We start from the raw sequence: 22354 nt of genomic DNA, 5'->3' as shown, positions 1-22354 counted from the left end.
CGGCCATCAATGGCCGGGACCCGCGGCTAATACAGGTCATCACCGATCGCGGTGATGCCCTGTATTAACCCTTCAGACGCAGCGATCAAAGCTAGGATAGGGGATAAGAGGTCTGATCGCGGGGGTCCTGCCACTGGGGACCCCCGCAATCTCTCATGCAGCACCCACCTGTGTGAGCTGCACGCCAGCACTGGAGGCTCCGAGACTGAAGCCTCACAACTATGGGGTCGGAGTATCGTGACATCATGACTCCACCCTGTGTGACATCATGCCCTGCCCCCTCAATGCAAGTCTATGGGAGGGGGCGTGGCATCACAATACTCCGGTCCCGTAGTCCTAAAGCTTCAGACTCGGAGCCTCCAGCGCTGGCGTGCAGCTCCCATAGGTGGGTGCTACATGAGAAATTGCGGGGGGTCCCAAGCGGTGAGACCCCCGCGATCAGACATCTTATCCCCTATCCTTTGGATAGGGGATAAGATGTTATAGGGCCGGAATACCCCTTTAAGGTTAAGGATATGTATTTTTTGTAAACATTTTGGTTGCTGCAATGGTACTGAAATGAGGTAAAAAAAAAAATTTTGCAAATAGTTTTGATTAGGTGTTTTGATTTAGGGCATACAGCTCTTGTGCAGACCAATGTGTTTCCATAGATACAGACTACAAACAAACCCAGTGTGTAGTCTGATCCTGCATTCTTGTGTTACCCCACTCCCTCTGCCATCACTTCTAATGTTTGTAGGTTGGTAACAGGAAGGGGTCATGTTCAAATAATAGCTAATGGCTACCGGAGCACACTACAGTCAGGGTTTGTTTGTCCGTATAGGAGCTGCATACAATCTTTTTGTTAGCATAATTATTTATAAATTTGCTTCATGCTTATCTCCTAAGCTGCTCATCTTAGAAAATAAATATTATTTTGTTATACAGTGGTCCCTCAACATACGATGGTAATCCGTTCCAAATGGACCATCGTTTGTTGAAACCATCGTATGTTGAAACCATCGTATGTTGAGGGATCCGTGCAATGTAAAGTATAGGACAGTGGTGTACAACCTGCAGACCTCCAGATGTTGCAAAACTACAACACCCAGCATGGAAGTTGTAGTTTTGCAACATCTGGAGGTCCGCAGGTTGAAGACCACTGGTATTGGAGGTTGTACTGGTATTGGAGGTTGTCCCCGCCGCTCCGGACCATCACTGCTCGTCACCGCTGCCCTGGATGTCGCCCTCCATCGCTGTCGCCGCGTCCTCGGGGTGTCCCCGACGCTCCGGCAAGGCCTCTGCTTCACCGGCATCCTCGCACTCCGTCGCCGCCATCACGTCGCTATGCATGCCGCACCTATTGGATGATGGGACGGCGTGCGCAGCAACGTGATGGCGACGATGGAGAGCGCCGACGATGCAGGGGAACCCGAAGAGGACGCGCCGGAGCCCCGAGGACAGGTAAGTGATCGTCAGCGGACAACACGGGGCACCGTAAACGGCTATCCGGGGGCAGCTGAAGCAGTCTGCGCTGCCGGATAGCTGTTTATGCGATGGCCCCGACATACAAAAGCATTGTATGTTGATGCTGCCTTCAACATGCGATGGACTCTGAGAGCAGGGATGTGAAATTTCTATCGCCCGACAACCGGGACTAGCAGTTTTGGGCGCCGGGCAGGTGAATTTGTCCGGCCCTTAGCCCGGCTTCGGGCAAGCAGGGCCGGACCTGACAAGTGCGGCGGATCTGCAGTCTGTATGGAGCGGGCTGCCGACTCCTGCCCGCTCCATACTCTGCAGCCTGTGTCCTCGGAAGCAGCGCAGGGGATATGAGAAGCTGTGTATTCGTCTTCTCTCCCCTGCTCTGCAGACGTGCGGGGGGAGATGAGGGGGCATGGCTCATTTCTCCCCGTGCAGACCTGCGTCCTCTGCCTTCACTCCCCGCACGTCTGCACGGGGAGATGCTTGCGGCGCTCACAGGGGAGTATGGAGCGGGCTCGGGACTCCTGCCCGCTCCATACTCTGCAGCCCCCGGCTGTTCTCAGTAGCCGGGGGCCGCCGCTAATAGCCAGCATGCGGCGATCGCCGCGGCTGGCTATTAAGCCTTTAGATCGCCGCTGTCAAAGCTGACAGCAGCGTCTAAATGGAGATGTGAACACTCCCTGGTGGGCTAGTGGGGTGGATCGTGCCCCCGCAGCGCGATCGCAGGGGGGCGATCCACTATAGAGGTAGCCGGAGGACTTACCTCTGCTTCCTGCAGTCCCAGCTCTGTCATTGATAGAGCCAGGCTGGACCAGGCTCTATCAATGGATCACAACGCTCACAGATTAATAGAGTTCAATAGAACTCTATTCATCTGTCTGAGGAATCTAATGATTCCTCATAAGTCTAATAAAGTGTCAAAAAATAATAATAATAATAATAATAATAATAAATAAAAGTTTTAATAAAAGTTTGAAAGACACATATTAACCCAGTGGTCTTCAAACTGTGCCCCTCCAGATGTTACAAAACTACAATTCCCAGCATGCCAGGACAGCAGTTGGCTGTCCGGGCATGCTGGGAGTTGTAGTTTTGCAACATCTGGGGGGCCACAGTTTGAAGACCGCTGCATTAACCCCTTCCATGTTAAAAGTTCAAATCACCCCCTTTTCCTGTATAAAAACATGCAAACATAATAAAAATAAACATATTTGGTATCGCTTCGTGCGTAATTGTACAACCTATTAAAATATGACATTATGTATCCCGTACGGTAAATGTAAAAAAAATACCAAACCACAGATTTGAAATTTTTATAATATACCAGAAAAAAATAAAGTTAAAAAGCGATTAAAAAGTCAGATCAATACCAAAATGGTACCGATACAAAAAACAGATTATGGCGCAAAAAATGAGCCCTCATACAGCCTGGTATGCGGAAAAAAAATAAAGCTGCAGGGGTTAAAAAATGGCAATTAAAAAAAATTAGAAAAGTCCAGAATTAGTAAAACATGACGTAAACGATACAAATCTGGTATTGCTGGAATCAGGCGCCTAAAGTATAAAACTAACATGTTACCTCAACCACAAGGTAAATGGCGCAGAAAAGAAAAATCACCAAATCTGCAAAATTATCTTTTACTATTTCAATTTCACTTCCCTTAATATATATTTATATATTTTTTTGGTTCGGAGAATATGTTATTGAAAAATTAAAAGGTATCATTATAGTAGGTAGTTATGGCTATTATTGGGCGAGGAGGAAAAAACTAGAGCGTAAAAGCGAAAATTGGCCCGGACAAGTGGATCGTCATGAGGGACAAGTAGATTTTGCTCCATTTTAGTCCCGTGGACAAGTAGTTTTTTTATAAAATTTCCACACAACTGTGAGAGGCAATCGTATGTTGAAATGATCGTATGTCGGGGCCATCGTAGGTCGGGGGGTCACTGTACTCTGTTGGGAGATAGTTATACTATATGTGTGTGTTTGTTTGTGGCCACCTACTGTACGTAAATATATATATATATATATATATATATATATATATATATATATATATATATGCATAGCATAATGTTTTTATTGATAACATGGTAGTTTTATTTATTTTGTCCTCTGTACTTTATGTTTATTTTAAAAGCTTTCAGTAAAATAAAAACTTTAGGGGGGGCATGGCTAGCCATGTGAGTGAGCGGACGTGGGACTACAGAGCTCCGTCTACAAGGCACTTTTCCGGGCGATTTACACCACCTCCATGGGCACAAGGAGATCGGGGAGGCAGAGAAAGAAGCAGGGACCACCGCAGCAGCAGACGGTCCCCATTTTCGCACTGCTGCAGGAGCTGGAGGAGAGCCGGAACGAGATGGCCGGGCTCTCCAAGATGGCGCGGGCACCACAGGAGGAGAGCGCGTCTGCCCCACCTCCCGCTCAGTCCACACAGCGAAGGGAGGTTGGAGCTGCCGCCGGACCAACAAGGCAACCTCTGCCGGCGCTATTGAACCTCCCGACGAGAGGAGCGGACACACGGAGGTCCTTACCAGCACCCAGCGAAGAGGCAGCGTCACCGGGACTCTCCCCTCGGAGGGTACAGGCGAGTCGCGTGAGTGGCACACATGGCAGCTTCGCTGTGAACGGCCAAGAACACTCACGGACCCTGCGATCCCCCTCTGCAGCTGCTGAAGAGAGGGCCTTGGCGGTCAGTTACGGTATGTCGGGGTGGGATGAGTGACAGGGGCGCCCGTGCAGCCGCTCTCCACCATTGCCCAACAACCCTACTCCTCCTCCACCATGCACGGGAGGGGCCCCATCCCCCTCACAAAGCATTCCCTCCATATTCCGGAGTCCCCCGACCTCCCCTGGACTATGTCACTCCTCATCTGAGGGAGAGCTGGCCATTGAGAGTCTGACCCCTGTCCCTTTGCCTGGGGGGTCGGCTCCTGCGCCCCCACAACCATCACAAGCTCCTGGACCCCTGAGAAGCGTACAGTCCCCTGACCCCTCACACTCATTGGCCATGAATGCACAGGGACCTAATGCACGTTTAGCAGCCGAGACCACCTTGAGGAGCTCTCCCTCCTTACAGCCCCTGCAACAACTACCGGCCCCTGCAACTCCACATGCTGCTGAAGGCTTGCACTCTACTGACCTGCCTCCCCCTGCAATGGCTGTGGCACTGCTGAAGGGGCATCCAGAACTTCAGGCACTATTGTCCCTTTTACCAACAAAGGCAGATATGTCAGCCATGGTTCTAGACCTGAAATATGCGTGGCCCCAAGACCTGCAACCAGTTAAGAAAGACGTCTCTGCATTACATTACGTCTCTGGAGGACTTCCAATCATCTGTGCTGGAGACCATCCAGGATATGCAATCAGCTATGCACAAACATGGAACTACTCACCTAGCGCTCACGGATCATCTTGATGACATTGAGAACCGTAACCATCGCAATAATGTGCGACTGAGGCGGCTGCCTGAGGCCACCCGGACTCCGGACTTGCTGCATACTGTGGTGGGGATATTTAATATGATTCTAGATCGGCCGCCGGACTCTCCCATCGAAATTGACAGGGTCCATAGGGCGCTTAGAGCCCCCAGCACAGATCTGTCCCGTCCACGTGATGTCATCTGCAGGATTCATAAGTACACCCTGAAAGAACAAATAATGCAGAAAGCACGCCAAAAAGGTGACGTGGACTTTGACGGAGCTAGACTTCAAATCTACCCAGACCTGTCTAGGCGTACCCTGCGACAGAGAGCCCTTTTGAGACCCCTACTACGTATGCTACAGGACCGGCAAATGACTTACCACTGGGGATTCCCTTTCGCTTTGCATGTGACTTCGGGAGACATTACAGCGAGTCTGAAAATGCCAGGAGACCTTCCCCAGTTTCTGGAACTCTTGGACCTTCCGCACTTGACCCTACCTGACTGGACTGCATTTCTACAAGACCCTTATGCTGCCCCCCCCTCTATGGGGGCTTCTCAGAGATCTGCTGCCAGACGACCTCGTTCGGATTGGCCGATGCCGCAGCGTCAACGCAGACAGCGTTACAGAACGGATGGTCCCTCTCATGAGACTTGATGAGCTGACACCACCTAATGTGCACAGTAGTCTTGAATGATTCTGGTGTTATACACCACAGTTTGATCTCGCTCACGATCTCCACCTTCTAGCAACTCACAAATAGTTTAGGATTGTACCCCTGTTCCCTAGTACTCAATTAGCGTTCCCCGGTAATCATTTCCTCGCCCGATCCTGTACGTGGATCGGCCTTTCATAGTTAGCCAACCGTTGACGGACTCTCTGAGTCTATGTCATACCTGATAGAAATAACTGTTAGTGCATCCACACATAGTGGCCTTAGTTTCTCTCACCTTCTCTCACTCACTTCCTCCCCCACTTAGGGCGGGTGTACGCTAAGTGCGCCCAGTGTGCAGAGGTTTTATCTGCAATTAGTATCCCCTTGCAAGATTACTTGCTTTTTTCTTGGTGACTCCCTTGTTATCAGTTTCTAACTGTTATTGTTGTTTTTATTTCCCTCTTTTTTGTATTTGCTGTAGAACTCTCCGGTCGTTTGTTACCTGAATTCAGCTGACCACCGCCTCCATCACCTGACCACGCCACTGTGAGTATGGCTAATGTCAAACTAGCAACATTGAATGTACAGGGTTTTAATGTCCCCGAAAAGAGATCCAACATACTATACCACATGCACAAGCAGAAGGTTCAGATACTGTGTCTGCAAGAGACACATTTTAAGGAGGGACATATCCCAACGTCCCTTAGTCGTTACTATCCCACATGGGTTCACAGCCCCAATCCCGACTCACGTTCCAAGGGAGTGTCTATCGGGTTCCACAGGTCGATTCCCTTTATAATCTCTGAGGTCCATTCCAACCCGGAAGCACGCTATCTATTTGTAAGGGGAAAGGTTCTGGACCAAGTGCTGACTGTAGCGACTATCTACTCACCGAACTCCGCACAAATTACGTTCCTGACCCGGGTACTAGAAGACTTTACTGACTTCGCTCAGGGCATGTTGTTGCTCAGTGGCGACTTTAATATCCCCTTGCAACCCCTGCTGGATGCGTCCACGCGGCGCACATCTGTGTCCTACCGCCAGTTGAGTAAGCTTCGTCGTCTTCTACACACGATGCAGTTGTGCGACGTGTGGCGCCTCCAGCACCCAGACGAGAGGGACTACACCCATTACTCTAACCCACACGGGACATACAGTAGGCTGGACTATGTATTTTTATCCCATTACTATTTGACCTGCCTCTCCTCAACACAAATAGGGAATTTATTTCTTTCTGATCATGCACCGGTATTTTGCACATTTCAAATCCCTAATCTTGACATATCCCGATTCATGTGGCGCCTTAATGAAACCCTGATGTTGGACGCTGTCTGTTTGGCGGATCTGAAATCAACTGTGTCACATTTCCGCAATGACCACGTATCTGATCCGACCCCTCTCCCGGTACAGTGGGAAGCACTTAAGTGTGTGTTGAGGGGAGTCCTGATCAAACACGGCTCGCGTTTGAAAAGGGAGAAAGCGGGGAAACTCAAAAAGACTCTTTGAGCCCTTAACCAAACTGGAGGCGTTGCATAAACAGACTCTGCAAGAGTCAACTCTCAGGGAGTTGATTAAGGTGCGACACGACATCAGTATTATACTCAATGACTCATACAAAAGATACCGCCAGCAATGCTCGCGATCCTTTTACGAGTGGGGCAATAAACCTGGGAGGCTTTTGGCGAGGGCCCTCAGAGATAAACGGGCTGCCCTATACATCCACACACCTGAGGGCAGGAGGAGCCACCTCACAAAAGACATATTAGTGGCCTTTGAAAAATACTATCCTGCCCTCTATAATCTTCCCTCCCCCTCCTCTACTTCCCCGCCAATCGAGCCAACTTTGACGCTCCAAGACTATATCATTAAAACGGCCCTCCCCAGACTGTCAGACGAAGCAAACTTGACACTAGAGGCCCCATTCACAGTGGAGGAGATAGAGAAGGTTATGGGTGACATGCCCTCCGGCAAGAGCCCGGGTCTGGACGGGTATACTTGTAAATTCTATAAAACACTGAGATCTGAGCTAGTTCCTATCCTGTGTTGCTCTTTTAACAGCATCACTTCTGACAGGGGTTTCCCCACCGCTTCGCTCAATGCACACATTACTGTCATCCCTAAGGAGGAGAGAGATCCAAATTTGTGTGCCAGCTACAGGCCGATCTCGCTCCTCAATACGGATACCAAATTATTCGCAAAATTAGTGGCAGAGAGGTTGGCGGCGGTCCTTGGTCCTCTGGTTCACCCTGATCAATCAGGCTTCATCCGCTCCCGAGAAACACGGGATAATACTATACGTGCATTTTCCATAGTTTATAGGGCGGTGACACACCGTCAACCGTTAATGCTATTGTCTCTGGATGCCGAAAAGGCATTTGATCGGGTGAGCTGGAGGTTCATGGGGGCTGCCTTGTCACAGATAGGTTTGGGCCCCTTGATGCGGGGACGTATTGGTGCTTTGAATAGAGACCCCATGGCGCATATACGGGTTAATGGTTCGCTGTCCACTCCAATCCCTATCCGGAATGATACGAGACAGGGGTGTCCCCTCTCCCCAATTTTGTATACCTTGTGCATGGAACATCTTCTTGTAGCTCTGAGACAGGATCCGGATATAGCCGGATTTCAGGTGGGAGCTGGAGTTCATCTCTGCTCGGCCTTTGCGGATGATTTGTTGATATACGTATCTTCCCCGACCACCTCCCTCCCTGCAATTACTAGAGCCCTGGATCTGTATTCCTTCTTTAGCAATCACCAAATCAATATGAGCAAAAGTGTGGCGATGAACGTCACCATACCAGAATCTGAACTGTCGGTGATACAAGCGACGCACCCCTTTCGATGGGCTACTAGATCCCTCAAGTATCTGGGGATCTAGGTAACTGCTAACCCCGACGACAACTATGTTTTAAACTTCCCACCAATACTTGCAACTCTGGAAAGGGACATGGAGAGGTGGTCGTCGGGTACATTTTCATGGCTAGGAAGAGCGAATGTTCTTAAGATGAATGTCTTGCCACGTCTGCTATATATTTTTCAGGCGGTCCCGATTTTACTACCCCTATCATTTTTTTAAAAGTTAACGAGGCTCATACGCACCTTCGTTTGGGCGGGGCGACCATCGAGGATTGCCAAGCAGATTCTAACCAGGAGGAAGCAATCGGGTGGACTGGCAGTCCCAGATTGCTAAGCCTACTACATAGCAGCCTCCCTAACGCGGTTCTTGGACTTCTTCCATGGTCGCTCCTCAAAACCATGGTTGGAGGTGGAGACGCTGGAGACTAGATGTATTATGGTTTCCACTCCCTGGACCCCTACTAATACATCACTACCGAGAGACGCCCCATTGGTTTCTAGTGACTTGGTGGGGATACCGAAACGTTTCCTGCGACATACCCAACTGTTTGCCCCGAACGGACCGATGACACCAGTGCTTGGTAATCCCGACTTCCCTCCAGGGCAATGGTAGCGAGGGAGGGTCAGATAGACCAAGGAAGGAGGTGTTCCTCCTTCCTTGGTCTATCTGACCCTCCCTCGCTACCATTGCGGGTCTTTCTGGATGGTACCCTAATACGCCCTTGCAACCACACCTTCGTACCCCAGCAAGATACTTACAATACTTACAGCTGAGACACTACATAGAGACTGAGGGTAGGCAACTGAGTCTGAATAGGCCCCTTCTACCTTTTGAACAGATGTGTACCTCCTCCACCCGACCACTTAGGGCGGTGTCAACCATATACGGTCTTCTCTTAGAGGAAAAAAGCCCAGAGCTTACCAAACTACACACAGGCCTGGGAGGAGGAGCTACACACCTCTTTCGCCCCCGCGGACTGGGCATCCACTTTCACTAGTTGTCATAAAATGTCGATTTCTTGCAAATCGCAAGAAACCAACTTCAAACTCCTCTCCCGATGGTACAGGGTACCAGTCGTACTTAACAAAATGTTTCCCACTACCTCTGACCTGTGTTGGAGATGGGGACCGACAGGGGCACGATGACCCACATATGGTGGTCTTGCCCATCATTAACTGGGTTTTGGGCGACGGTGGTTTCTCAAATCACTACCATCACGGGACTGGTATACCAGAATGACCCTAAAGTCCTTTTACTGTCCATTCTCCCCTCAACCAGGAGGACCCCCTCTAGAACACTAGCCAACTTCCTCCTATTAGCGGCGCGCACAGTGATACCTAGGAAGTGGAGGGACACACAGCCCCCGACCGTGACGGAATGGTATGCAGAGGTGCTGTTCCTCTACAGGATGGAGGAACTGATGGCTGACACAGCAGGTCATAATGATAGCTTTGGGATCATTTGGGGGCCTTGGTTGGTCTTTCTGGAGACACCCATGTATAGGGACAGAGACGCCCTTTCCCACCATTCCCCGACCCCTCCCGCTCCCTCCCTCACACTATAGAGTATAGATCTTAAAATGCAGAAATGATGAGGTTGTTTTCAGGATGGCCGTGGTCACCTTCGTGATGAGAGGTGGTGGATCCGTGGGGGACAGCGACCGGAGAGTTACAAGCTGATGAGGTTGGTTATTGATTTGGACCCATGATGTACCCCTATTATATCTCTCTTCCTATCTGTCTCCCATCCCCCCTCCCTCTTCCTCCTCACCGGTCTTAATCTACCTTCCCCTGTCTCCCTACTCAGGTAACAGATAACTTGTCTGGTTTTCCTTGTCCCGCTATGTTTCTTGTACCCACCCTTCTTCCCCTGGTTATACAGAAGGTTAATTTTTCTTAACTGCAGCATGTGGCATACAGGATGGACATAGAAACTGTGATACCTGGGGACCCGGGTGAACAGTTTAGGATCTACATTAGATTGCTTTCTGAGTTTTCTAGTATTCAGGCCCAACTGTCTAATGTTCTCAGGATCGTCCTATGTTCAGGTTCCCATTCCTTATAAACCTTATATCAGTGATATTCTTTATTCTGAACACATGTCTCTAATTACACATGTCTGACTTTTTGTTGTGTTACTCTTGTTATAATAAAAGCTGTTTAATACAAAAAAAAAAATTTAGCTTGCACAAAAATTTTGCACAATTTTGCCACTCTCCGCAGGCACAGGGAATAATAAATTGCCCTCTTAGTATTCGTATCAGGAATATCCAGCATTAGAGAAGTCAGACATATCATAAGTTATTTGCTTGTTATTGGGGTACTTGTCCCCTAGACAGCTTATTGACTATCCAAAGGTTAGGGAATAAGATGTCTGATCGCGGTGGTCTGGTCACCGCAGTCTCTGGGCCAGCAACGGGTTGTTCTGAACATTAATGTTCAGAATGTAGGCTTCGGGCACCCGTGTTCGTAAATTCACGCCACGCCTCCTCCATTCATGTCTATGAGAGGGGGCGTGATGGCTGTGACAACATGAACACAGCCGTCTGAAACTGACGATCTGAAAATAAATGTTCAGAACGCCAGTGTGCTGGCCCAGATAAAATGTCTAGAGGCAGAATACTCCTTTTAACAGAGTGTTAGACATCTGCGTGAATTTGTCTCTTTAAAGGAAAACTGTCAGTAAACTCCCCCCACACTAACCAGAGATACTGGTTGGTAGTGTGGGGGACCCTGATCAATTTGCTGTCTACCATGCCCGGATCCGTCCCGCTGTTTGCCCGCAATCTTCTTTTTTGTGGATATGCAAATGAGCTGTGAACTGGCATGGGTGGGGTTACAAGGCTCCTTCTGACACTCTGATGTCAGCGCCATTTGTCCGCTGCGCTGCCCGGCTTATGAATATTTATCCCCCTCCCTACTCAGTGGAGTCCAGTACAGAGTGGGGAGGGGAGGAGCAGTCGGAGGGAGGGGATGAATGTTCATAAGCCGGGCGCTGCGGCAGACGAGCGGCGCTGATGTCAGAGTGCCTTACCAGTTAGCAGCTCATTTGCATGTGCACAAAAAAGAAAATAATGGGCGAACAGCGGGGCAGATCTGGGCATGGTAGGCAGCATATAGATCAGCGTCCAGTACCTCTGGTCAGTGCGGGGGGGGGGGGGGGGAGTTTACTGACACTTTTCCTTTAAGGCCCTGTAAGAGAGCAGCACATTGCACATTCTGCTTATGCCTGCCTGTGTGAGAACATTACCTGTGCATGGCTATAAAGATTCAATATGTACAAATAAAGGATAAAACCCTATTTACCAGACCACCTTGCAGAATCATATAGCTGCCTCAGATGAAACGAAGAGAGGTTGTAAAAAAGACGCGATGATGGATTCAGAACGCTAAAACAGCTTCTCCGCATTTATTTTTTCTTATAAAATCTACTTAGTACAAAGTGAATGGAGCGCAACGCAGCCCTACCGCCGCCACTAATGCGAAATAGAAAAATATGAAATTACGCGGGCAATGGAAAACCAGTTATCAGAAATATTGTGCCTAAGGCACAGGTTATAGTATGTTATAGTTATAGTATGTAATTACCAGATTCTCTGTAGATAATGGAATGTAACACAGTAGACCTATATGGATGGATAGATAGATATGAGATAGATAGATAGATAGATAGATAGATATGAGATAGATATATAGATATGAGATGGATAGATAGATAGATATTAGATAGATAGATATATATTAGATAAATAGATAGATAGATAGATAGATATGAGATAGATAGATACATATGAGATGGATAGATAGATAGATAGATAGATATGAGATAGATAGATAGATAGATAGATAGATAGATAGAAAGATAGACAGATAGATAGAGGAACTCTTCCACTCAAGGGCTGGTCCTGCAGAACTTCTGCTAATGGGAATGTTGATCCTGCTGTGAAAAAAAGTGCAGGGACTCAGTTCCCACGCGTCCCTGCAGGACTTGAGCCCTGGATAGATAGATGGATAGATAAATAGATAGATAGAAATGAAATAGATTTGTTAGAGGAGATTTATCAAAACCAGTGCAAAGGGAAAGTTGACCTGTTGCCCATAGCAACCAATCAGATTGCTTCTTTTGTTCAGAGGCTTTAAAAAAAAATGAAAGAAGTGATCTGATTCTGATTCTGATTCTTGTAGCAACTGGTCAACCTTCCCTCTGCACAAGGTTTGATGAATCTTCACGATTGTAGATAGACAGATATGAAATAGTTAGATATGAAATAGATTTACAGGCTTTCGATGAACCTAGTTAAAGCTAAACAATACATTTCTTTTCTATAGAAGTTACAATTTAGTTTTTACATTTGTGTCGTATGTTGCAGTATTATGTGCAGTGCTATTATATTTTATTTTTTTCTTGGTTTATTATGAGTAAATATAGATGAATATTAATGAAAAATAATGAAGGGATTCTTATTCCCAGTATTATACATTCTCTTGTTTCTTGCAGTGCCAGTGCTGGCCCGGATTTCGATTAAAGAATGACGGGAAGATGTGTGTGGACATTGATGAATGTTCCGACGGTTTTCCCTGTAGCCAGCAATGCATCAATACATACGGGACGTACAAGTGCGTGTGTTCAGACGGGTATGAAATACACCCTGAAAACCAAAATGGCTGCAAATCTCTATCAGGTATCACAATGGCATTCATGTACTGAGCGAGGATGAGTGATGTGTGAGATACAATGTTATTATGTCTTCAGCGCTCTTGTGGAATCTTAGTCTATTCTTTATCATTGGAAAGATTAGACTTTATTTCCAGCAAGTTAATATTTTAAAGAAAAAAGTTCACCACTATTTATTTTTAATGCTGAGTTCATGTTATGATTTGCAAATCTGATAATTGGATGACTATGAAAATCATAGCTCTCAGTCATGAACTTTCTGGAACTTTCTAGATCTACTAAACTATTCTGAAGCTATTGCACACGTGTTAAAAAAAATTATGGGCGATCAAAATAATTAAATCATTATTGCAATTAAATACAATTTACATAGAAAGGGGTACTCTTCCCCTAGACATCTTATCCCCTCTCCTAAGGAGAGGGGACAAAATGTCTGATCGAGGAGGGTCTGGCTGCTAGGAGCGCCCCCCCCCCCCAGCTTTCTGAGCATTATTGTTCAGGAGACCAGCTTCGGGCGCCCATGGTCGTAATATCATGCCATGCCCCCTCCATCCTTGTCTGTTGGTCCAACGACCACAACCGTCACGCTCCCTCCCATGGGCATGAATGAAGGAGGTGTAGCATGACGTCACAACAACGGCTGCCCGAAACCGGCATTGTGAACATAAATGTTCAGAATTCCAGTGTGCCAGCAAAGAGATCACGGGGGGTCCTAGCACCCGGACCCCCTGCAATCAGTCAGCGGATAACATGTCTAAAGGTGGAGTACCCCTTTAATGTTATCAAAATCAGAAACAACTTCAGTCCGAATATCTTGCACGGGAATTCTGCACAGTGCAAGGGAATCCCATTGAATTCAATGGGATTCTGGTGCTGCTGAATTTCAATGTGAAATTCCACACGGGAATTAGCCAAATGGGGAAAATGTAAACAAAAAAAAGTCACAGTGTCTGAAAATGTTCTGAATGTATTGTAGGTTCAGAGAAGCTGTGTATCAAAATTTTACTTCAGTTCTATTAAAGGGGTATTCCGTCCCTAGACATCCTATCTCCTATCCAAAGGATAGGGATAAGATGTATGATTGTGGGGTCCCGCAGCTGGGGACCCCCGGGATCTCGGCTGCGGCACCTCGCTGTAATTACTGCACATGGCAAATGCGCTCTGTGCATAATGATGGGCAATACAGGGTCCAGAGCATCGTGATGAAATGGCTCCGCCCCTTGTGATGTCACGGTCCACTCCCCTCAATACAAGTCTATGGGAGGGGGCGTGTGGTGCATTAAGGGGATGGGCGATGATGTCTCGAGGGGCGGAGCTGTGCAGCTCTGTGCAGTAATGACAATGGGGTGCCGCAGCCGAGATCCCGGGGGTCCCCAGCAGCGGGACCCACGCGATCAGACATCTCATCTCCTATCCTTTGGATAGGAGATAGGATGTCTAGTTCAAAGGGCAGAATTTCTGAGTAGAATCCGACAGAAAAAATCAGCTCAGAAATTGTGTTCCAGAAGTGTCCTATTACATTTAATGGGATTCTGCTGCACCGTACACATGGCAGAAATTCAAATTCTGGCCTCCACAGAAATAATTGACATGTCAATTTTTTCAGTGGAATCCGCCAGGAAATGCATTGCCGTCTATATAGACACCGCAAATCTGAGTGGTACTAGTGCCAACATGTTGTGTCGGCACCCTTTCTTTGCGGAATGTCTGCTGGAAATTTTCCTGGCCGGATATTCCAATAAAACTACTAAACCAACCAAATCTTCACGATGATATAAGAACTGTAAGAATTTGTTTTCCCAGAATACTTAGTTTTGGCTTTTGCATGTGTTTTGTTCAGTTGCTAAAGTGAAATGTAAATTTTTCTTGAGTTTAGCGGAAGACCCTTTCCTCCTCCTCGCTGATCACCATGAAATCAGAAGAATGAGCACTGATGGATCCAATTACACTATGCTGAAGCAGGTTAGATGTTTAGCAATGTAAATTTGTTGTGATGATAAAAGTTGGGTCATCCTCATGTACAGACATGGGAGAAAATGTCTCCATTATGGTCATTTAGTACCTAAATATGTGATCACTAGGGGTCCAACCATGGGGACCCCCAGAGATCTAAAGAACAACGACTCGAGTGATCCTTGTGAATTGAGTCACGGTGCACTGGTCAATCTCCATCACTCCCATAGAAGAAAATGGAGCGGTGGTCACACTAGCCAGTGCCACTCTTCACAAGATTGCTTGGGGGGGGGGTCCTGATGGTCAGACTTCCAGTGACCACTCCTCTCTCTCTTATCCTGTGGATAGGCTATACATAATTTTAATGGGAAAATCACTATATTTGTGTGCACACCTCTTTTTCCAACCTTTTTGGAATCTGCATTGATTGGGGTTTACTGACTTTTCGCTGCCTGGCAAATTTACCATAATTTAGGTTGTAGATTACATTTCAGAGAGTGGGTGATCATGTACTGTAAGACCAACATAAAAAATGCTGATCGTGATAAATTCCCACCCGAGTGTGAAAATGTATGGGTACAATGCAAGGGCAAAATAATGAAAATGCTGTGGAAAAATATTCAAATTGATTGGAATTTAAAATTCACTGAATTTGTAAGCTGTTTTAGCTAGGGAATATTCCATTTGCACTGTGTGTGCAACATTGAATATTGTTCTCCTCTTCTCTGTGTTCACGTATTATTTATCACATGCAAATTTTGGAAAATTGCTCCAAGATTTTCACTACTCCACTTCTGATCAGGTTCAGTTTTTACACACTCAACCCAAAGGTAAATGGATGAATTTTTTTAGCAAAACATATGAAGAAATCATTTTCAAAATTAACTGTCTCTCCTTTCTATCACATTTTAGAGTATTTAAACTTTTTTGGTGGCCCCCTACCTAACTGGGCCCCATAACAGCTGCCATTTCTTTACTTTTACCCTTGGTATAAATTCTATTTTGGAGTACAATCCTAACTTCTGACCCAGATAATTCCGTTGAATCTCTAGGCTCCATATGATGCTCAGAGCTCAAGTGGTAAGTGACAAGCTGTAGCATGCATGCATCCTCCCTCTTCCACCCCAGGGGAGGGGAGGGGGAGGGAGGAGGAATGCATGCTGCAGCATGACAAAGCCTCCTTGACACTTCAACTCAAAACATCTTATAGAGGTGACAGATTTCTTTTAATTCCTTCTTATCTGAGTTTTTGCGGCAGAAAAGTAGATTTATAATAAAACTCATAGAAGTACTTACATTTTGCTTAACTAACTGTATCCTATAGTAGATTGAGGGTTTTGAGATTTTTTTTTTTTTTTTTTTTGTGTCGCTCCCTAGGTCAGTGTTTCCCAACCAGTGTGCCTCCAGAAGATCCCTAATGTATGTATATATATATATATATATATATATATATATATATATATATATACTTTGTAATATACTTCTTTTTTGTCATGACATTATGGAGGATTATTTAAAAAAAAATGTTGTTATCGTTTTTGGAGGAACTTCTATTTTTCAGTTTTTCCATTAATGATTTAAAGGGGTACTCCGGTGAAAACCTTTTTTCTTTTAAATCAACTGGTGGCAGAAAGTTAAACATATTTGTAAATTACTTCTATTAAAAAATCTTAATCCTTCCTGTACTTATTGGCTGCTGAATAATACAGAGGAAATTATTTTCTTTTTGGAATGCTCTCTGATGACATCACGACCACAGTTCTCTCTGCTGACGTTATAATAATAATAATAATAATAATAATAATAATAACACTTTATTTATTGTTGTCCTTAATGGGATTTGAACCCAAGTCCCCAGCACTAACCACTGAGCCACCATGCTGCCCTTAGCAAACATCTGCTATGCATGGTTGCTAAAATGGACAGAGATGTCAGCAGTGAGCACTGTGTTCGTGATGTCGTCATTGTTCCAAACAGAAAGGAATTTCCTCTGTAGCATTTAGCAGCTAATAAGTACTGGAAGGATTAAGATTTTTTTTATAGAAGTAATTTACAAATATGTTTAACTTTCTGCCACCATTTGATTTAAAAGAAAAAAGGTTTTCACCGGAGTACCCCTTTAACTTGCAGTACCCTACCTAACCACATGTTCTGCTGTTCATATGTTTGATATGTTACTGTAAGATTCAATGCCACCTGGTGGCAAAGATGTATTGTGCAGCCAATTACATCTCTTCTGCAAAACACGTATTTGTTCCTGCGATGTGTTATAGCAAGGTGTCATTACCCAGAAAATAATAGCACCCACTTTAAGGTGACAATTGAACACCTTCTGCATCTGTGCTTATTGTGTGAGCATACATTGACTTATTACCTAAAATGTACCGTATATATTGTACCTTAAATGTTGTTAAATGAAGACTTGCTTATTGTATCTCCCTCTTATTCTCTCGAACCTTATGATATTCTATCTGCATAACTGTGCCCTTCCATTTACTGGCAGCTTAACAACATTATCAGAATGATTGTATTCTTTGTCAGGGATTAAACAATGCAATTGCAATGGACTTTGATTACAGAGAAGAGGTTGTCTATTGGATCGATTCCAGCAGATCCAACGGAAGCCGTGTAAATCGGATGTTTGTGAATGGCAGCGATGTGAAGGTACGGCACAACAACTAGGGTTTCCATACACATATCAATATTGCAATTTTCGTCTCTACGTTAGATTACTTCTATTTAAAAATCTTAACCCTTCAGCTGCTGTATGCTCCAGAGAAAGTTGTGTAGTTCTTTCCAATCTGACCACAGTGCTCTCTACTGACACCTCTGTCCATGTCAGGAACTGTCCAGAGTAGAAGGAAATCCCCATAGCAAACCTCTCCGGCTCTGGACAGTTCCTGACATGGAAAGAGGTGTCAGCAGAGAGCACTGTGGTCTGACTGGAAACAAGTACACAACTTCCTCTGTAGTATACAGCAGCTGATAAGTACTGGAAGGATTAAGATCCTTATAGGGGTATTCCAGGCAAAAGATTTTTTTTATACATATCAACTGGCTCCAGAAAGTTAAACCGATTTGTAAATTACTTCTATTAAAAAATGTTAATCCTTTCAGTACTTATGAGCTTCTGAAGTTAAGGTTGTTCTTTTCTGTATAAGTGCTCTCTGATGACACGTGTCTCGGGAAACGCCCAGTTTATAAGAGGTTTGCTATGGGGCTTTGCTTCTAAACTGGGCGTTTCCCGAGACAGGTGTCATCAGAGAGGACTTAGACAGAAAAGAACAACCTTAACTTCAGAAGCTCATAAGTAATGAAAGGATTAAGATTTTTTAATAGAAGTAATTTACAAATCTGTTTAACTTTCTTGAGCCAGTTGATTTATATATATATATATATATATATATATATATATATATATATATATATATATATATATAAAGTTTTTGCCTGGAATTCCCCTTTAAATAGAAGTGATTTTAAAATCTGTAAACTTTCTGGCACTAGTTGATTTGAAAAGATTTGTTTTCTTCTGGAGTACCCCTTTAAAGTCACAGTAACGCTTTTATCACTGTACAATCCTTACTGTATTAGAAATGCAAAACTTTTTGAACACAAGATTTTGCTTCTTGTATTGATGGACCTACTTAGGACTTTTGTGCTTCTCTTTAAGGTAGTACATAACACAGCTATACCCAATGCACTTGCTGTGGACTGGATTGGGAAGAACCTCTATTGGTTTGATACAGAGAAGCGGGTTATCGAAGTGTCCAAGCTCAATGGCTTATACCCCACCATACTTGTTAGCAAAAAGATAAAGTTCCTGAGAGATTTATCACTCGACCCACAAACAAGGTATTGCTCATAGTTTTCAAGTGTTGTTATGACCACAAATACAAAACTACAGTGGTCCCTCAAGTTACAATATTAATTGGTTCCAGGACGACCATTGTATGTTGAAACCATTGTATGTTGAGACCAGAACTCTATGGAAACCTGGTGATTGGTTCTAAAGGCACCAAAATGTCATCCAAAAATAGAAAAAAGTGAGAATTAAAGAAAAATAAGTAGATAACTAATATAGATAAAGAAAATCCTGACATGTAAAAGTTAGGCTGGGTTCACACCACGTTTTTCAAATACGGTAACCGTATACGGTTTTGCGCAAAAAAAACTTATACGACCGTATCCGAAACCATGTGCATAGAGAATGCATTGTAAACCGTATTCCAAATGTTGTGTACGGTTGCATCCGTTTTGCCTCGGATACGGTTTTGCCGATTTTTCAACCGTCGGCAAAAACGCTGTCGACCACGTTTTTGCCTCTGGTTGGAAAACCGTATGCGAACCGTAAGCGGTTCTTTTAACATTGTTGTCTATGAGAACCGTACACAGAATTTCAGAATACGGTTGCACATGGTTTTTCTAATCCGTTTTTGGAGTTGACACATGTGCAGATTGGAATTTCAATAGAACAATAATAACTTTATTAAATTGCTGGAAAACTAATTCCAACAAAATAGCAAAACCGTTGCCAAAAACTGATGCAAATGGATAGAACCGTACGGGGAAAAACCGTTTTAATTTGAAGTCATACGGTTGTATAAGGTTGCATACGGTTTTTGCCATACGTTTTTTAGCGGAAAACCGTATACGGTAACCGTATTTGAAAAACGTGGTGTGAACCCAGCCTAAGAAAGATCTGCTGGGGGCTGTAAATCACGGTCTGTGTCAGTGTTTCCCAAGCATGGAGCCCCCAGCTGTTGCAAAACTACAACTCCCAGCATGCCCGGACAGCCTTCGGCTGTCCGGGCATGCTGGGAGTTGTAATTTTTCAAGAGCTGGGGGCGCCCTGCTTGGGAAACACTGGTCTATGTAGAGGAGAGGAGCTTCTTCAGGGTCCTGTACAGTGCACACAGTGTCCTAAAAAAAGTAACATGGAGCCGCCCTCAACTGGTGTCCAGAGGAGCAGCTAACCCTGGCACAGGTAAAGTGTACAGAACATGTAATACCTTCCTGTACTGTAGGGGGCGCTACTACACATCAGGGGTTTTACCAGTGAATGCCCATTCTGATTGGTCAGTTCTTCCAGCCATTGACACGTTTCACAGATCTGGACTGTCCGTAGCATTGTATGTTGAGTCTGGTTTCAAGTTACAATGGTCCAGAAAAGACCAATGTATGTTGAAACTATTGTACGTTGAGGCCATTGTAAGTTGAGGGATCACTGTATTCTTCTTAGTAGGCAGTTTACATAGCTTAGAATCCCTTAAAAGGGGTTATCTGGGAAACAAAACTTATCTCCTGTCCACAAGAAAAAGGGTTAAGTGTCTGGTAACGGGGACCCCCATCAATCGGACACTGTATAGGGGATAAGTTTTATTCCCAAGATACTATGGTGTCTTTAACGAAGGGCAAGTCATACCCCTTTTTCCCTTTGCACTGCCCAGATGGAACTTGCTGTGTCCTCCAGGAAGCTGCTCTCCCTTCCTTCCTCCTCCCCACTTACCCTGTGCCCTTCCTTCTTGGCTGTTTTCTCTTCTCTCATCTGCTGTCAGAACACAGGTGACGGGAGAGGGGAAAAGAAGAGACTGCAGAGTGGCATCTGTGAGAGAGAACCTGTGTCCAATTATAATTACAGATGCCATAGTTAATTTATCATTATCTAGAGCGCTCTGAACCCCCTTTTTAACCCCTTAACGATGCAGGACGTATATTTACGTCCTGTGCCTCCTCCCGCGATATATTGTGACCCCGCGTCATATTGGTAGGTCCCGGCGGCTAACGGCAGCCAGGACACATGGCTATTACCAGACATCACCGATCGCTGTGATGTCCGGTATTAACTCTTTAGACGTAAAGTGAAAGTAAAAGTGTTCCCAGCAGCTTAGTCGGGCTGACCGGGACCACTGCGGTGAAACCGCGATGTTCCGATCAGCTGTATGGACACGAGGAGGGTCCCTACCTGCCTCCTCGTTGTCCGATTGCCTGAGATCCAGGCAGGAGCAGTCGAGCGCCTTAAACAATGATCAATGCTAAGCTATGGCATAGCATTGATCAGTGTGGGCAATCAGGTGATGCATGTTATAGTCCCCTATGGGAGCTATAACATTGCAAAAAAAAAAAAGTGAAAAAAAGCTAATAAAGATCATTTAACCCCTTCCCTAAGAAATGTTTTAATCACCCCCCCCCCCTTCTCGCATAAAAAAAAAAAAAAAACTGTGTAAATAAAAATAAATATAAACATTTGGTATTGCTGTGTGTGTAAATGTCTGAACTATAAAAAATATATTATTAACTATAACCGCACGTTCAATGGCGTACACGCAAAAATATTCCAAAGTCCAAAATAGCATATTTTTGGTCACTTTTTATACCATAAAAATGACTAAAAAGCAATCAAAAAGTCCAATCAAAACAAAAATGGTACCCATAAAAACTTCAGATCACAGCGCAAAAAATTAGCCCTCATACATCCCCGTAAGCGGAACAATAAAAAAGTTATATGGGTCAGATGAGGACATTTTTAAGCGCATTAATTTTCATGCATGTACCGTATATACTCGAGTATAGGCCGAGTTTTTCAGCACGATTTTTCGTGCTGAAAACACCCCCCTCGGCTTATACTCGAGTGAACTCCCCCACCCGCAGTGGTCTTCAACCTGCGGACCTCCAGAGGTTTCAAAACTACAACTCCCAGCAAGCCCGGGCAGCCATCGGCTGTCCGGGCTTGCTGGGAGTTGTAGTTTTGAAACCTCCGGAGGTCCGCAGGTTGAAGACCACTGCGGCCTTCAACATCATCCAGCCCCCTCTCACCCCCTTTAGTTCTGAGTACTCACCTCCGCTCGGCGCTGGTCCGGTCCTGCAGGGCTGTCCGGTGAGGAGGTGGTCCGGTGAGGAGGTGGTCTGGGCTGCTATCTTCACCGGGGAGGCCTCTTCTAAGCGCTTCCGGCCCGGCCTCAGAATAGTCACGTTGCCTTGACAACGACGCAGATACGTCGCTGTCAAGGCAACGGCTCTATTCCGGGCCGGAAGCGCGGAGAAGAGGCGCCCCCGGTGAAGATAGCAGCCCGGACCACCTCCTCACCGGACCACCTCCTTACCGGACAGCCCTGCAGGACCGGACCAGCGCCGAGCGGAGGTGAGTACTCAGAACTAAAGGGGGTGAGAGGGGGCTGGATGATGTTGAAGGCCGCAGTGGTCTTCAACCTGCGGACCTCCGGAGGTTTCAAAACTACAACTCCCAGCAAGCCCGGACAGCCGATGGCTGCCCGGGCTTGCTGGGAGTTGTAGTTTTGAAACCTCTGGAGGTCCGCATGTTGAAGGCC

At 45.6% G+C, this 22354-nt stretch overlaps 1 protein-coding gene across 7 annotated transcripts in view; it reads left to right on the top strand.

The window, feature by feature from the left end:
* Positions 1-22354, top strand: part of LRP1B (LDL receptor related protein 1B) — a 1569499-nt gene that overhangs the window by 1344438 nt on the left and 202707 nt on the right. For 5 of the 7 annotated variants that reach the window (XM_056534716.1, XM_056534714.1, XM_056534718.1 and 2 more), the window contains 4 exons: positions 12897-13080; positions 14950-15035; positions 17547-17690; positions 18700-18881. In XM_056534716.1, coding sequence (XP_056390691.1) covers positions 12897-13080; positions 14950-15035; positions 17547-17690; positions 18700-18881 — 596 coding nt within the window. The remainder of the gene's footprint in view (positions 1-12896; positions 13081-14949; positions 15036-17546; positions 17691-18699; positions 18882-22354) is intronic. The other 2 variants (XM_056534720.1, XM_056534715.1) reach the window with 1 other exon arrangement.

The sequence above is a fragment of the Hyla sarda genome, chromosome 8 (assembly GCF_029499605.1).
Source record: "Hyla sarda isolate aHylSar1 chromosome 8, aHylSar1.hap1, whole genome shotgun sequence".
NCBI classification, from domain to species: domain Eukaryota; kingdom Metazoa; phylum Chordata; class Amphibia; order Anura; family Hylidae; genus Hyla; species Hyla sarda.
This window is presented reverse-complemented; position numbering and strand designations above follow the sequence as displayed.